This window comes from Ochotona princeps, chromosome 30 (genome assembly GCF_030435755.1).
Source record: "Ochotona princeps isolate mOchPri1 chromosome 30, mOchPri1.hap1, whole genome shotgun sequence".
NCBI classification, from domain to species: domain Eukaryota; kingdom Metazoa; phylum Chordata; class Mammalia; order Lagomorpha; family Ochotonidae; genus Ochotona; species Ochotona princeps.
The window spans coordinates 7,077,597-7,093,525 of record NC_080861.1 but is presented as its reverse complement, the minus strand read 5'-3'; the positions used below and the strand labels follow the sequence as shown (position 1 = coordinate 7,093,525).

Here is a 15,929-nt window from a genome sequence, read left to right as displayed (position 1 = left end):
GGCCAGGGCTGGGCCAGGCAGGAGCCAGGGGCTGCAGCCAGGCCGCTCCCAGCCCTGGAACGTCCGGCGCTGCTCTCCCGGGAGCATTGGCAGGCAGCTGGATCCCAGGCGGAGCAGCAGACTGACGGCATTGCAGTCCGTGGCCCTACGAAGCTCCACTGGCCCCTGAGTCTATCATGTAATACTATTTTCCATGAACTCTTTGAAATCCTCTTCTATATAAATTCTTAAATAAAAGACAAAATTTCATGACAGCTTTTCCTTTAATTTTGTTAACCTGAGTAAGTTCACTGCTGAATCCTGGACTCCCCCGTTCTTTTGCTGTGTGCTGTGGAAGTTGCAGAGTAGGTACCCCATTCTCTGTGGTTGTAAAGGGAATATACTGTGGCCTGGCTCTGCTACGTGTGCTCAACCTTTCAGTATTTTTTTTTCTTCCAGTGTTTCTGTAATCTGGTAACTGGAAATTAGTATTTCAGTTCCTGAGGTGCTGCAGTCATTTCAAAACCTGAGTTACAATTCTGAAATATCAAACCATTGTTCCCACCCTGTACTAACGGAGTGCTTTGTATAAATTATGTTATTATTGGTTTTACTCATCCGTGTTCTACTCCCTTCACTTCATCCTTAAAGAAAACAAACTCCTCTGTGACTGCTAAGAACACAGGAGGCACCTAATAAATGTTTAGCATGTGTCGCAATGTGCCGATGAAGCGGTGTTCCATGGGAGGCGAAGACAGAGTAGATTGTCTTGTGGCCTTTCTGTTCTTCTTGAGCTTTTCATCAGTGTGAGATGTTACGCCTTAATTAGAACTCTAAGTACTCACGAATACATTGAAATGATTGTAGATTTCAGAGAAAATGTTTCCCATTCACATGGCTTAGTCTCCTTTTCTCTGCGCTAGCACTGCAATCAAGGTACAGGGTCTTATGTAAGCTAACAAATAATTATCCTTCGTTACATAAGTAGTATGTAACTTGACCTCACAAGCCTACTTAGCTTGACAAGATGGCAGTGCCTCTAGCCACCAGCTGGGTCTGCTCTCACCGCTTCCTGGTGCCTGTGAATAGGAGCTGATTTGGGAACACACAGAAGGGCTCCCTGCTTCCTCTTCCCTCTCAGGCCGTAGCACTACATGAGTTCTCCTCGACTGTGATTTCTGTAGGTCTCAAATGCATTTGAAGTCAGAAATGTGTGCTTTTTTATCACAGACCACAGGTGTTTCAGCGATATATACTCAACCATTCAAGAGAATGAAATTCTGCCATTTGCAACAAAGTGATCCCAACTGGAGACCATTATGCTCAGTAAAATAAGCCAATCACAAATATCTTATCTTCTCTCTGATACAAAGCAGCATTCATGCAAAATACAAAACAAGCAGATATGAGTGAGCAAACATATTTTCATAGGTTAACTGTATGATGGAGACTGGCATTCCAGGAAGTAAAGATACCTTACAGTACGCATCTCTACTCATGAAGAAGAGGAGAAATGCGAGAAACAGTTAAATGTACCAGTTAAAGAACATTCTAGATTTTCTGCCTCTGCACCTACAGTGCTGTGCTGCACATGGATAGCGCAGCGTTAACCTTGTGGCTGTGACTGAAGGACCGTGTGACTGACAGTACATGGCGGAAATGTGGGCGGAAAACAGCCGGAAGAGGGCCAGGTGCACAGGGCTGCCTCCACCCACAAAACTGTATCTTGGAAAACAATAACAATCATTTTGAAACAAGAATTTCTGATATATATTCCTGTACCCGTTGCTTATCTTATCTCTAATTATATGACTAAAAACTGCATGAAGCAGACTTCGGTACGGCTTGAGATGACAGCGTGGATGGCACTGTTTAGAAGCAGGAAGCGTTTAAAGTGCTTCAGGTGGCACAGATGAACTAGGGCAGGGGAGACGAAACAAAGCAGGGTTTCAGTGATCGCTCCTCTGACCTTAGAGTGCCGGAGTTTTTCCCAACGCTGGAAGGAGCAGCCAAAGGTTACGTCTAAATTACGTATGAATTAAAAATCGCTGCATTGAAAATCAAGACAGTTGGAAAAAATGTGGCTGAGAAATTATAATGTCTTTGATATATGAAGAATGTTTTTTTCTGGTCAATAAGCTTTACTATAATAAAAGCAATATTATAATAATTCTTAAAAATATTATGTTTTTAAATGCTGCGATGTACTTCTCCAGACTCCTCATAGATTCTCTTCCTAGTTCTCTGCCCTGGGTGCTCTTATTTCATGGGTTGACACGGGAGAAAAGGAGTTTGTTTTGTTGGAGTAGCTAGCGCCTAGCAAGTAAATTGTGCCCTGCCGCTGGTTGCCTGGCTGGTTCTGTTGATGCTAGAATGTAGCAGGACGTTTCCAGCCTCCTTCCCACCGCCCTGCTTCACTCAGAGCAGCAGAGGGCAGGAAGGGAAGGTTTAAAAAGATGAGCTACTCAAGACTCCAAAAGCACAAACGTCTTGAAGTTGCACTAATATTACACAAGCAAATTAAGTGCTTTTTTGTGCTCTTTTTTTTAAAAAAAAAAAGTTTATTTTATTTTTATTGGAAAGTCAGAAATATACAGAGAGGAGGAGAGACAGAGAGGAAGATCCTCTGTCCGCTGACTCATTCCTCTAGCAGCCTCAATGGCTGGAGCTACGCCCGTCCAAAGCCAGGAGCCAGAAGCCCCCTCTGGGTCTCTCATGTGGGTCCAGAGTCCCAAGACTTTGGACTGTCCTCACCTGCCCTCCCAGGAAGGGTAGCAGGGAGGTGGGCAGGAAGCTGGCTCGCTGGGATATGCGATCCTGGCGTGCAAGGCTAGGACCCCAGCCACCAGGCCACCGAGCTGGGCCCATTAAGTGCTTCTGTTGCTAATAGAGAGGTATGATTAAGAAGCTGGTGGTGGAAATGCGTGTGTTTCAGTGTGAGGTTAGAATGTGTTGACCATAAAGAATGTGGTTAAGAACAGATATCAGCAGGGGATGGTTGGGCTTTGTGCTGCTGCTGGCGGGAGGAACAGGCCGTTGACTTTGGTTGCACTACTGGCTTTCAAGATATATCCTTCGGGCAGTGAGGTTTTTGAGCTTCAGTTGTTCCGTTGCTTATAGTTAAGGCTCTGAGCATAGTGGGCACGACTGTCCTTTCTCCAGGTGTCTGGAAGCTGGCAGGTGACCACTGCAAGCACATGTGTGCAGCATGACTGGAGCTCTCAGTGGCTTGCTGCTTAGCAAGTCTCTCCTAAGATAATGTGACCAGGATTTCAGCATTGCTAAGAAAGTTTAAATTATAGTTTATTTTATTGTGCCATGATAAAATTTGAAAGGAATTCGTAAAGCTGATCTTCTTTGCCTGCGTTGTTGACAAATGAATCTTAATGTTCGGTTTGCTACAAAATGCAGGGAATACAGGTCGAATTCCTTTATTCAAACTCAGTCAATGGTTTGGGACAATTAATTTCCAATTGTTTCCCAGTGGAGCAGATTTACTTGGATATTAATGAGGCACAGGTGTTAGGCCCTTGGTGCCTGCATGCCTGGGAGGCATATTTCAGTTGTGTATCTGCTCAGCCATAGGTACTGCAAGGTACTCAAGCTTGCCTTTAACAGTTTTTACAGTGAGGCTTTTTAATTTTTTGATTTTTTTCAAATTTGCCCACACCTGTTAAAATTTTAAAACTGATCATGTAGAAAGAAGTTGTAGTGATTTCAATGTAGCACGAACAGCTAAAGCAAGTCATCTTTGTTACACCTAACGGCCCAGCCTAACATTAAAGAGAAAGGCGTTTACTTAAACAGATATTTCACATGAGGAATTAATGTAATGAACAGTTAACCTTTTTTGTGTGTATTTTTGGTGGGAATATGTCTTTGGCATTCAAGTATTTATTTGGAACCAAGTATTTATATTAATATTCATTTTTTTGTTTATTCGCTGAAGTGCACTACCAGCATTTTAGTGGAGATGGACTAGCCTCCACAGACATTATGAATTTCAGTTGCTGGCATAATTATAGCTATCTACATATTCATTAAATCTACAGAAGAGCTGCGTCCAAAAAGACAGCCATGCACTCAGAAACAGTACACAACTACATATACACGTTTTAAAAGTTGCCTTTCTTAGACTTGTTCAAAATTAATTTCCTGTAGCACTCTTGTCTAAGCAGAGGACTTTGAACAAAAGGATTCTCATGCTTTGCTTTCTTTCCTCCAGAAAAGAATGGGAAGAACTGTTTGTAAACAACAATTACTTGGCAACAATAAGGCAGAAGGGGATTAATGGGCAGCTGAGGAGCAGCAGGTTTCGCAGCATTTGCTGGAAGGTAAGAGGAAAATATTTATTTACAGGTTGTGATTGCAATATATCAACACATTACCTGCTGCCCTGGAAGGTTACCCAGGAAGGGATCCCTGAATTTTCCAATTCTTCACTCCCAGTTATTTGGCCATTCCTGTTTGTCTTTGATAGGACCTTTCCTAATGAGAGTGAACCACCTTAGTGCCGAAGAACTAGTAATGATAGAGCAGTTATTTGAAATAACTGTCTTTTGGTGGTGCAACAATTTTATGTTCCCCAAAGATGTCTGCAGCAATTCTTGAGCAGTGGAGGGGGAGGGCGGGGCAGTTAGCTTGCAGGTTCTCGCTGCACCAAGGGCCACCATGCCGGCGTCCTCCCTTTCAGAAACAGAGGGTGGGAAAGACTTCTCACATTTCTTTGCTTAGAAACACAGGAGTGAAGGCAACAGGCAGTGGAGGAAGTTGAGTCAGTCTCTTCTGGAAGGTGACAAAAACGAGGATTGCTCAGCAGCAGCTGTCTTCGTAGTTACTTTGAAATAGTATTGCCTTTTGTTCTCCAAAAATGAATTGAATTTGGGTTTAGGCTCTTTCTGAAATGACTTGTTAGTGAACGTTTGCAGAGTTATCTATGTGAAGTGAGCACACTGAGTCTGCATGTAAACACAGTAAGAAATGCATGATATGTGAGACAGTTTTAGATTTAATAATTTAGATTTAATAATTAAAATACATTTTTCTTCTGTTATATGCAAGCAGTAATGGCAGGAGACCTGCTGCTAGAATATTTGTGTACAAATATTTGTGTACCACCCCCATTGCCTGTTGTTTAACTTTTTAGTAACCTTCATTTGCTAAAAATAAACCTAAATCCAGATTTATTTGAATGTTGTATGAAACTAAATTAAATCAGATTTGTCATTTTAAGAATGCTTATTGCTTTCAAAGCTGATTGCCTGTTGTAGATTGCATTTTTTTTTCTTTAAAAGAAACCACTTTGTCTTGCAGGCTGCGACCTCTGTCCTCACGCTGTTTTTCCTCGTATTCATCTGCTTGTTTTAAAACAGAGCCTGATACAAAGAGATGACTAGTTGAATCTTAGTTCTCAATAACCCCTGCCACTTCCACTAAGATTGGGATCATATTCAATATGGTTCACACCTCCGCACATTTTTCTCCATTTTTTAAAATACATGTAGAGAGGATTTTCAGTCTATTCTATAATGTAGCCTCTGAAACCTCGCTTTTTACCCTCTGATTGTTAAGTTCTTAATTTTTTTAATACTATGTACCTTAAATATTCCCCCCAAATAAATGATCAGGAATTGGGATGGTCACATGAATATGAAATGTCGTGACTGTCACACCTCTGCAGTTTTCAGGTAATTGTGTTTGACCAGTTTTACATTTTACTATGATTTTGATGAAGATTTTCTTGTTTCTTCTTGACAGCTATTTCTTTGTGTTCTTCCTCAAGACAAAAGTCAGTGGATAAATAGAATTAAAGAATTAAGAGCATGGTATAGCAACATTAAAGAAATAGTAAGTAAATAATAAATTAAATCTGATGTGATTTTTTAAAAATCCATGCTTTGTATTCCTCAGCCTGCAATCGTTATATGTTTTCTTACTTTCCCAGCATATTACAAACCCAAGGAAGGTGGTTGGCCAACAAGATTTGATGATCAATAATCCCCTCTCTCAGGATGAAGGGGTAAGCTCTGTCTTTGTTTATCTCAGTCCCTCTTAGCTGTAAGAAAAGGCAGGTGAGACCAGTTACCACTTATTCTGAAAGCATTGTATTTCATGTCAGTTGTTTGCTTTAGTCCACACACTGCCCTGCCAGAGCCTGGTAGACTCACCAGATGCTGGATACAGGACGGCTCAGTTTTCCAATCTGAAATGTAAAATAACTCAGAAGTGTAAATCCAATCATTTCAATGAGTACGTTAGAGCAGAGGCAGGTGTTTCAGTCCAGCGACTTAGGCTGCCATTTTAAATACTCGGGACCCCTGATGGACTGCCTGAGTGTGTGTTCCCTGGGTTCGATGCCTGAGTCCGCCTTCCTACCAATGCAGGGCCTGAGACATAGCAGTGGTGGTCCAAGGGGTGGATGTCCTGCAACCCCGGTGAGACCTTGATGGAGTTTCAGGCTCCTGGCTTCAGCCCAGGCCATTGCAGATGTTTGGGGAGTAAACTAGCTGCTGCCTCTTCATCTCTTTGCTTGTCAAATAAAATCAATTTTTTAAAAGTTGTTGAATTAAAATCATGAACGTCAACAGAGGTTCTTCTTATTTCAGAGTCTTTGGAACAAATTCTTCCAGGATAAAGAGCTTCGATCAATGATTGAACAAGATGTCAAAAGAACGTATGTAGAACTGTTTACAAGTTGCTTCTAAGAATTTAGATTAGTGATGCTTTCTTATAATTTTAGCAGAATACAAAATCCATTGAGAAGCCTTACTTAATTCAATGCAAAGATTCTACTTGTGTTAACAAGATTTTTTTAATTGAATTTTGATTATATTTTCTATTCTCAGAATACAGATTTCTATGGCCCCTTTAAAAAGTAAATTATAGTTATGATACTGATTATTTTAAAAATGCAGTTTATCGGTTCTGTCAGTTACCAGCAGGTGTTTGAAGTCGTGTGAATCTGGTAAACTTGTATTGTGCAGTCATTATATTGGTATTGCCAGAAGACCTTATCTCTTGCTGTAGGTAGTTGAATTCCTTTCCTACCAAATGACTTTTTAAGTAACAGCCTTTTTTATCCTTCTCATTTTTCTTCTTGAAACCATTCAGTTGTGAGCAGCCTCTTCGCTCTAGCTGCGCAGTGTTTTCATTGCAACACGGTAGTTTGTCAGTTACTGCACAGCTGTAACCCATAACTTTGACATCCTACACTTTGTTATGGGAAGCACGTGGAATCTGGCTCCAAAGATCCTAGGGTGACTTCCAGCTAATTTACCCTGTAATGCTGCATGATTCACTTCCAGCATCTTTCAGTTTCCTCTTCTGAGCGATAATGAAATGAAGTTACAATGATCACCGCTCAGGACTTTGTAGATGACCAAGAACAGACAAAGTATTTCTTACACAAAATCAGCGGTTTCTGAGATGTTTCAGATTTTTGCAGGTGATAGGGTGCTTTACAATATTCGTCTTGGCGAACGAGGCTATCTTGCATGCACCATAATCCCATAAGTGTGCCGGTTCGTGTCCCAGCTGCTCCACTTCCCATCCACCTTCCTGCTTGTGGCCTAGGAAAGCAGACAAGGGCGCCCCAAAGCCTTCAGGTCCTGCAACTGCCTGGGAGACCTGAGGAGGCTCCTGGCTTCTGACTTCAGCTCAGCTCAGCTCTGGCTGTTGCAGCCACTTGGGGAGTGAACCTGCAGGTGAAAGATCTTTTTTTTTTTGTCTCTCCTTCTCTCTGTAAATCTGACTTCCCAACAAAAAGACAAATAAATCTAAGAAAAAAAAAGGAAGAATACTTGCATCCACTTTACTGAGTCACACTTCATGATTGAATTTTCAGACTAGGTGTGCTCCATTTGTAAATGTAACACTATTTGGGCATTGCATGACTATTAATAGGCTTGTATTTAATCCTTGGGGTCTAGAACTGGCCAGGAATATAATGGACAGTCCTGAGAACCTCCAGTAGCTTCTTTCACATCCTGTACACCTTCACCTGCGTGCCTCTAATTCAGCTCCTCCTGTAGCTATTGCAACACCACAGCGTCTGGATTTGCACGGTCCTCTCTTTCCATATACCAAATAACTAATATTTTGATGACCTGATCTGCCTTTAAGACTATACTACATTTAAACAGATGATATTTTCTATTGTTTCTTAAGATTTATTTATTTTTACTGACAAGGCAGATTTACAGAGAGAAGGAAATATATAGAGAAAAATCTTCCATCCACTGGTTCACTCTCCAAGTAGCCACAACGGCCGAAGATGAATCAATCCGAAACCAGGAGCCAGGTTCTCCTGCGGCTCCCATGTGAATGCAGGGTTCCCAGGCTTTGGGCTGTCCTTGACTGTTTTCCCAGGCCACAAGCAGGGAGCTGGTGGGAAGTGGAGCAGCCAGAACATGATCTGGCACCCATATTGGATCCTGACAGGTACAAGGCAAGGATTTAGCACATGGCACGAAATTTTGTATTTTAAAATCAAAGTAATTCAGGAGAGTTAAACATTCAAAATAAGGCAAAACTGTAAGTAATTGTGGAGTGCTGGGAGATCATTGTTGTTGGCTTGAGTTATCCAGTTAAGTCACTGCTTTAGGAAACTACCCTCGAGGTGTTGGGTGCAGTGCGGACTCAACCAGCACTTTGAAAAGGGATGCTAACATTGCAAGCAGCCACCTGTCCTGGTGTGTTCCAGTACCACCCCAAGTATTAGTTCATGAAAGCTCTATTCTTTCCTATTTGGTTTTATGTGAGGTGGGTTTTTTTTTTTTTTTTTGCATTTTAACATAAGTATATAAATGTAGTAATATAAGATACAAGTAGAAATTATTTTTAGCTTCCCTCCAAAAAAACTTGACCCTACTAGTATATTTTCAAGATTCACGGACCCCACTGAGAAGCTGTAGGTTCCTGGAGAGCTTCCCTGCCTTGAGAGGGCTCCCTTGACCTCTTCCACATGCTCAGTGTCTCCGTGTCACCTCTCCATACATTTTTCTGGCAAGGAACTTGGTGTGTGAAGTAATGCTATCTTATCTTAATGCTACAGAACTGCTTAACTACAAAACCTGAAGAGCTCAAATAATTTTCAACTATGTGTCTTTATAAGGCATGCCATGATCTCACATTCCTGTCTGTTAGTCCAGCCTGTGAAGCAGTTCCTGACCCCGTAAGGCAAGAAGCATAGTGAAGCCCAGAGAAGGTGTGCAGTGCTATTTGTTCCCCAGCATCTGTGATTGGAATTTTATGTTTTTGAAGGCATCTGTACCATCCACTGTGTTTCAGGCTCATCCTTTGCATGAATAGAACAGCCTGATGACCAACATCACTGAGTATGTATTTCCTGTGGAAGGGCAGCAGGGCTGAGATGTGTGTACACAAGAGAGGAACTGTCTAGCGTGATAATCACTCTGAAAAATAAAGCAGGATAAGAGGATGGTTGAAATTTGCCAGAAGGATGGCTACTGTAGGGCCAGTGATCAGAAAAGGCGTCTTGGGGCAAGGGACATTTGGGCTGAGATGTGGAAATATTTTAAAGGCCAGACATGTTATTTTAAAAAAAAATATTCCACGCAGAAGTGATTGAAAATGTTTAGTCCCTCAGTGAGAGTGAGCTCATTGTTGAGAAGAGCGACATCGAGGTGGGTACGGCCACAGCCAGGTGATTCAGAGAGGGAAGTCTGGGAAGAGGCGAGGCTGGAGAAAAGCAGGCACAGACCACAGGAGGAAGGCTCCCTTTCCCTTGCATTGCCGTCGGAAGCTGTTGGAGGGTACTGAGCAGGAGTGTCTGATCTGGCTGCAGTGCAGTGGCGTGAAGGCGGACGTCAGAGCAGACACTGGAATCTGTGGCAATCTTCCAAGTCAAGTAATGTTCATGACTGAAACTAAAGATGTAATAAAGGCAGGAGTGAAGAAATCAAGGAGATACCGCTGGTACTTTCAGACACAAATGAGAGCATCGGTAGATGTAACTGTCTTATGTTCATTAATTTTATTTCATTTTATTGCTGTTTCAGGTCTTTTTGCTTCCCACCTGTGGTCTCTTAATTGTTTAATTTTTCTCTTTGGGTCTACTGTCTTTCTACTTCCAGTCCATTCCATGTATTGTCATCACACTTGTCACAGCACATTTATGATCAAGCTATTTGGCAGTTCCAAAACCTTCTATGATTCCCCGTGGCCTTGAAACAAAGGGGTCCCTTTCAGGCCAGTGGTTCTGGCATTAGTCCATGGCAGGTTTTCTGTTTTCCTTTTTCAGTGCTTTGGAATATTCCTCGCTCTGCTGGGATCCTACTTCTGTCCACTACGCTTTGTTGGACTGCCGATAGTTCATCTCTCAAGGACTTAGTTCAGCACCACTGGGCCCATGGAGTATTTTCTAGCCTTTGTAACTATTTTGTGCTTAGTCACAGTACAATGGCATTTTCTGGATAACTTTTTAACAGTAGTGTTTGGGGTCGTATGTTTAGGCTCATCTGCCAATGTAGTCACTACATTTATATTCATCTCCTTAGAATTTGAGTCATTTGATATGTGAAGATAAATATGACATGGACTTTGAAGAAGGTGGCTGTCTAGTAGAGAATGTAACTGATGCTGTAATCGAGGCAGGGTAGGGTACTGGGAAAGCTCACGGACAGGGCCAGGTATTGGGTACCACAAATTCAGCTACTGCTTTCAGTGTAGTTCCCTGCTGATGAGCCTGGTAAGCAGCAGCGGGTGGCCCAAGGATGCAAGTCCCTGACACTCATGTGGGAGACCCAGATGGAGTTCCTAGTTCCCGGTTTCTGGCTGCAGACTGGCCCAGACCTAACTGTTACACAGTTTGGGGAGAGTGAACCCATGAGAGGAAGATATCTCTCTCTTGTCTATTCTCTGTTTCACTGTCACTCTGTAAAATAAATAACTCTTTACAAAAGAGAGAAAATACTAATATCAACTTCCTATATGGACTTTCTGAGTCAGGTTTTTGCCATTGTTACTGAACTTAATTGATCTGGGTATGTCAGTGTTATTTTCCCCTTCAATTAATTGTAATGCTCTTTGATGCTGCTAACGCTTTTGATACCTCAAAGGATTTTGCATCCATTTGATTAATTGTTCTTTATCTCAATATAATGAATTTACTACTGTTTGCATCTTTATTACTGTAAAAACTGATAATCAAAGGTGTGCTCACTTTGGCAGGACATATGCACAGGGATCACAAGGAACTTCCAATTTACAGCATTTGTAATTTAGAGCTTGAATTATGTGTTCTGGACCAATTTTGCCATGTTTCAGAAGCTGTAACATTAAATGGAATATAGCATTCTTTAAAATGACGGGACATAATCAGTTCGAGATAAAATATTATTTCCACGTTAGATGCCAAAGAAGTATGTTATTTGGTCTATCAAGGTCTATTCTAAAAATACATAGACAGCATCTATAACATCATTTGCAAATTAACATATTTAAAAGCTATTGCCAATAGCTTTTCTTAAAATCTGTTTCTCTCTCTGTTGAACTAAATGATTAAAATTTCTGTAACCTACTTTTATCATGTAACTGACCATATTTAAAAGTTTACCTGATTGCTTTTTGACATGGTAGCTGTTATATTTCATTTGGTGGCCTTTGGTTTTTCTGGTTAGTGCAGCTGACATTTTGGGTAGCTTATTTGTCAGTTATTTTTTGTTTGCTTTGTGAATCTCCATGACATGGTTAGAATTTTTTAAAGATTGAACCTTCTAATTTTCATGCTTAATTTTTAAAAATTTTTATTTTTCATGATACATGCTTAATTTTGTTTAAAGTTCATATGTGGGCCAAATGTCAAACATTAAGCAAACTTTAGTATCTTAATGCTATTATTTTATATTTGATTGATTTATTAGTAATTGCTATAAGTATAAAACTAGAGAAGTGTGCTATCCAATTTGATAAGCACCATGTATATTTGAGTACTTTAACTAAGATTAAATTAATAGTTTAATCTTTATTCATGAAAGCTGCACTGTTCTATTGGTACATAGAATATGATATATATTTCTATATTATATTTTTTATCCTTGTTAAACTTCTATTAACCTATGCAAAGCATTATGTCTGTTTCCTCGCTCTTTCCCTAAGAAAGCTGAATTTTTATAGTGTGTAAGTTTAGCTGCGTTTTTGTCAATCAGAGCTATTATGTTATATTGTAGTAGGTGGCTGGAAACTGAACTACTCTTTTGAAAATGTTTTTATACTAGAATACTACAGAGCGAACATTGATTTTTTTTTTACATTACATTCTTCTCTTCTCATTTTTTGAAGAAATATTGGCTCCTCTTTGGTCCATTGGCTGTCACCCTTCACCAAGTTAAAACATCCTGAATGTTAGTGTTTTTTTTAAACAGTTTCTTCCAAGCCATTTTTATTCAAATAAGAAAAAACAAATTCCTCTGGGAAGGAGGATTTTAGAAGCATTTTCAGAGCAGAATTGATTTTGGTGTGTGTTAATGCAGACAATCTGCCCAGTGTTAAAATGTTAAAGAGAAAAAAAATACAAGCTGCCATATTCGTGTGATCACACCAGAATAGCAGCTTGTATTTGTGTTTTCGGTCTCCTCGAGGTGGACTGCGGGCACACATGAATGAGTGGATGCACTTGGTGCTGTGCTGGGGTTTCATCTAATGCAGGCAGAGTACTGCTTGCGCATGCACGACCAGGCCTCACATATGCACTTGTTCACAGCCGAGAAAGCGAAAACTACAACACCAGCCGCTCTCTGAGAGTCGTCCCCAACCTGTGTGTGTGTGTGTGTGTGTGTGTTGCTTCAATATTAAAGAGGGGGAGAAGCAGATTTTCAGGAATATGAGAAACAGCTCCTCTGTCAAATGGCCTACAATCTTTACTTGTTTGATATATAAGGTAAAAAAATTATTGTTAATAATTATTGTAGCACATATATATTTAGCAATACATATTTTTCTATTCTGCTCCTGTTTTAAGATGTGTGTGTTTTTCCAGTTCTGTTCCATATAAGCTTGCACATTCTAAGCGTACACTTATTCTAATTTATGAGCATTTTTAAAACCTTTACAATGTTTCAGTATCTCAGTAGGAGTAGAGGTTCATTTGCTCTGCAACAGGCAGTTGGAGGGTTAGGTCAGCGTCCGAGGCTGTCGGTCTCTGTTGCTGGAGAGCAGGGGTGCCTGGAGGCGCCTGTCATCTAGCAGTGAGCTGCCTCCCTGTTGAATTTTCCGTCTTGACGTCTTTTTTGTTTCCAGTTAGCCAAGTTTGTTGTCAGTTTATATGATTAAGGGAAGGTTAGAAGGCAAAACCTGGTAGATCATCAAGTAACATTCCGTCTGAAATGTTACAATGGGCATGGTGCTTCTTGGTAGTCGCGGGATCTCTTCAGAACACTCAGAGTTGGAGCTGAAGCTACTTAGGACTCTAGTGCTAAATGCTTGGATTTTCTCTTTTCTTTCTCTCTCTGTCTCTCTGTCTCTGTCTCTCTCTCTCTTTCATAGTTGTGAAAAACTACAAAAATAAGGTTTGCATTCCTACTGGTGACGTATTCGTCCATGGTTCTCTCTGGCTTTCCGACTTCATTTTGGATTGTTTGCAGCAGTGAAGGAGTGGCGGAGAGGGCTTGGTTTGTGACTCTGGGCACTGGGACATGAGAAGGACGCTTAAGGGAGAGCTTGTGCTTAGGTGACCCGACACACCGCCTGCTGCTCTGCAGCCTCTCTGCCCTCATCCCAGTCTACCTCGTCCCAGTCTCCTGCCCCGGGATATACAGCTTCTACCTTCCCTGGCAGGCTCTCGGAGGTGTTTCTGTTCTTTGGGCCTATGTCCTGTTCATGGTGATCAGGATAAAATCTTATTTTCTTTTCTTTGACTTTCAAAACTTGATATTCTTCCTTTTTGTGGCCTATGGACACTATGTGCAATTCTTTATTAATTACAGAAACAAATCAAGGACTGCCCCAGGTTTACCTTCCTGCTCCTAATCCCTGGACCCATGGACTTTATTTTCTTTTTTCTTGCTGTTTGTGTTGGTGAGTTTGTAGATGTGATTTCTTCCTTCAACAAATACTGTTTAAGAAATCAGTATGTGCCAACTACTGCTATAGAAGTTGAAAATTCTAATGAAAATAAAGACTGCATAAAATACAGAACTTTTTAGTGTATCGTGCCTATTTTATTATAATTATCTTTTTAAAATATGTTAAATGTGGTGTTCTCTTCCACATCCTAAAGTGTGAATTGTTGTGTTTTGTATCATATCCCTCAGAGTAGCCAAGCAGCTACTATGTTATTGGTAACTTTTCATTTAAAACCTTTTATTTTGCAAAAGTAAAGAGAGAATGTGATTTGAGTAAGCTGTAGGTCTTTTCACAGCCCTGTAGTTTATGTTAATCTTGTTTGCTTAGGTTGAACACTTCTTCAATGCCCGAAACACTGACTGTCTTCAGTGTACAAAGCCCTCCATGATACAAAAGGACTGAAACATACATGAATCTGTGTCTCGAACCTTATTCAGAAAGAAATGGACACTAAATAAAGTAAATTTTGTTTCTGCTGTCCGGGTTCATTTACTCTAGTGAAGGTTTTCTGGCTTTGGGAATCTTGACATTTGGAGCCAATGAGTTCTTGGTTGTGGGAGGCTGTCAGGAAACATGTAGAATCTTTTGGGGTGCCATTGGCCTCTCCCTGCCAGCGGCTCTCAGCTTTCTGAGGGCCATTTGTCTTGACTTAGAGGATCTCTGAGGCATCACCTGGAAGCGCTCCGAAATCTTAAGCGAGTTTTATGGCTCCCCTTTGTGTTTTGCGTTCAGGTCTTCGTTTTCTTCCTGCCCCACATTTGCTCTTTGCACGGAGCACTTCCTTAACACTGCTAATCAGAGAGGTGGGAATGAGAATAAGCCCAGCATGTTCTGGCATTATTTACTTATTTATTTATTTTACCAATTCTTCCTTTTGATTTGTTTCTTCTCTTTCAGTTTACTATAAAATAACAAGAGTAAGCCAGAGGGCACCACCACCATTCTGCTTGGTTATCTCCCAGCTCATTAGATGTGTTTTCTATTTTTTGTTTAACCAGAAGACACCCTGTTGATAGACTTTCTGTAACTGCGTAAGAGGGGACACTTTCCCTTCATTTCCCCATATGGTCTTCCTCACTTTCATCTAAGCCCGTACTGCTCCAGGACAGTCTTTCTCTAATAGTCCCTTCCTTACCCTTCAGTTTTTCGCTGATAGTCTACTGAAAATCCTTCTGCTTTCTATTTAGTCCCATTGTATTTCATTTTAGTTTAGTTTAGCTTATTATGTCATAATTGTTTCAGATCATGGATTTGGGAGAAACTTAGATGGGAGATTCAGGTTTATGAGTGTGTCACAAGACTGTGGTCAGACACCTGCAGACCTTGATAGCCTGTCTAGGGCTTGGGGATCCACATTGGTTCTTCTTAATGGTGATGTGACCATGAAGGTGATTGTGTGTCGCCGCCCTGCTGCAACACTAAAATGACGAGGAATATTCTCGGAGGTCGGGGGGAAACTGGCAAAAGTGGCTGCGCTTAAAACCTTCTCTCCGCTGCGCCTGCACCGTTTGTCTAAGCTTTCCTACCCGCTTCTTCACCACCCTTCCTCCCGTTTTCCACCACCCTGCTTCCCAATTCTTCCCGTTTCTGTATTCCCCCCCACTCCCCATGTAAGAGCCACCAGAATGTCACGAACCAAAGAGCCAAAAAGACCTTTATTGCCGAAAGCGAGCTGCTTAAATATAGTTCTTCCACCAATCACTTCTGCACGTGGTCCACGGGGCGCTATCTGATAGGCCAGCCCCAGCGAGGGAGAATTAGCCTATCCTTGTGACTTCCTGCCTGCCCACTGGCAGGAACAAGTCCCGCCTCCTGGCACTCGGCCAGCCGCCATCTTGAAGCCCCTCATCCATGTGGGGTCGGCCGCT

At 41.3% G+C, this 15,929-nt stretch overlaps 1 protein-coding gene across 2 annotated transcripts in view; it reads left to right on the top strand.

The window, feature by feature from the left end:
* Nucleotides 1-15,929, top strand: part of TBC1D5 (TBC1 domain family member 5) — a 273,887-nt gene that overhangs the window by 97,620 nt on the left and 160,338 nt on the right. For both annotated transcript variants that reach the window (XM_058657229.1, XM_058657228.1), the window contains exons 4-7: nt 4,205-4,313; nt 5,737-5,826; nt 5,924-5,998; nt 6,585-6,652. In XM_058657229.1, the coding sequence (XP_058513212.1) occupies nt 4,205-4,313; nt 5,737-5,826; nt 5,924-5,998; nt 6,585-6,652 (342 nt within the window). The remainder of the gene's footprint in view (nt 1-4,204; nt 4,314-5,736; nt 5,827-5,923; nt 5,999-6,584; nt 6,653-15,929) is intronic.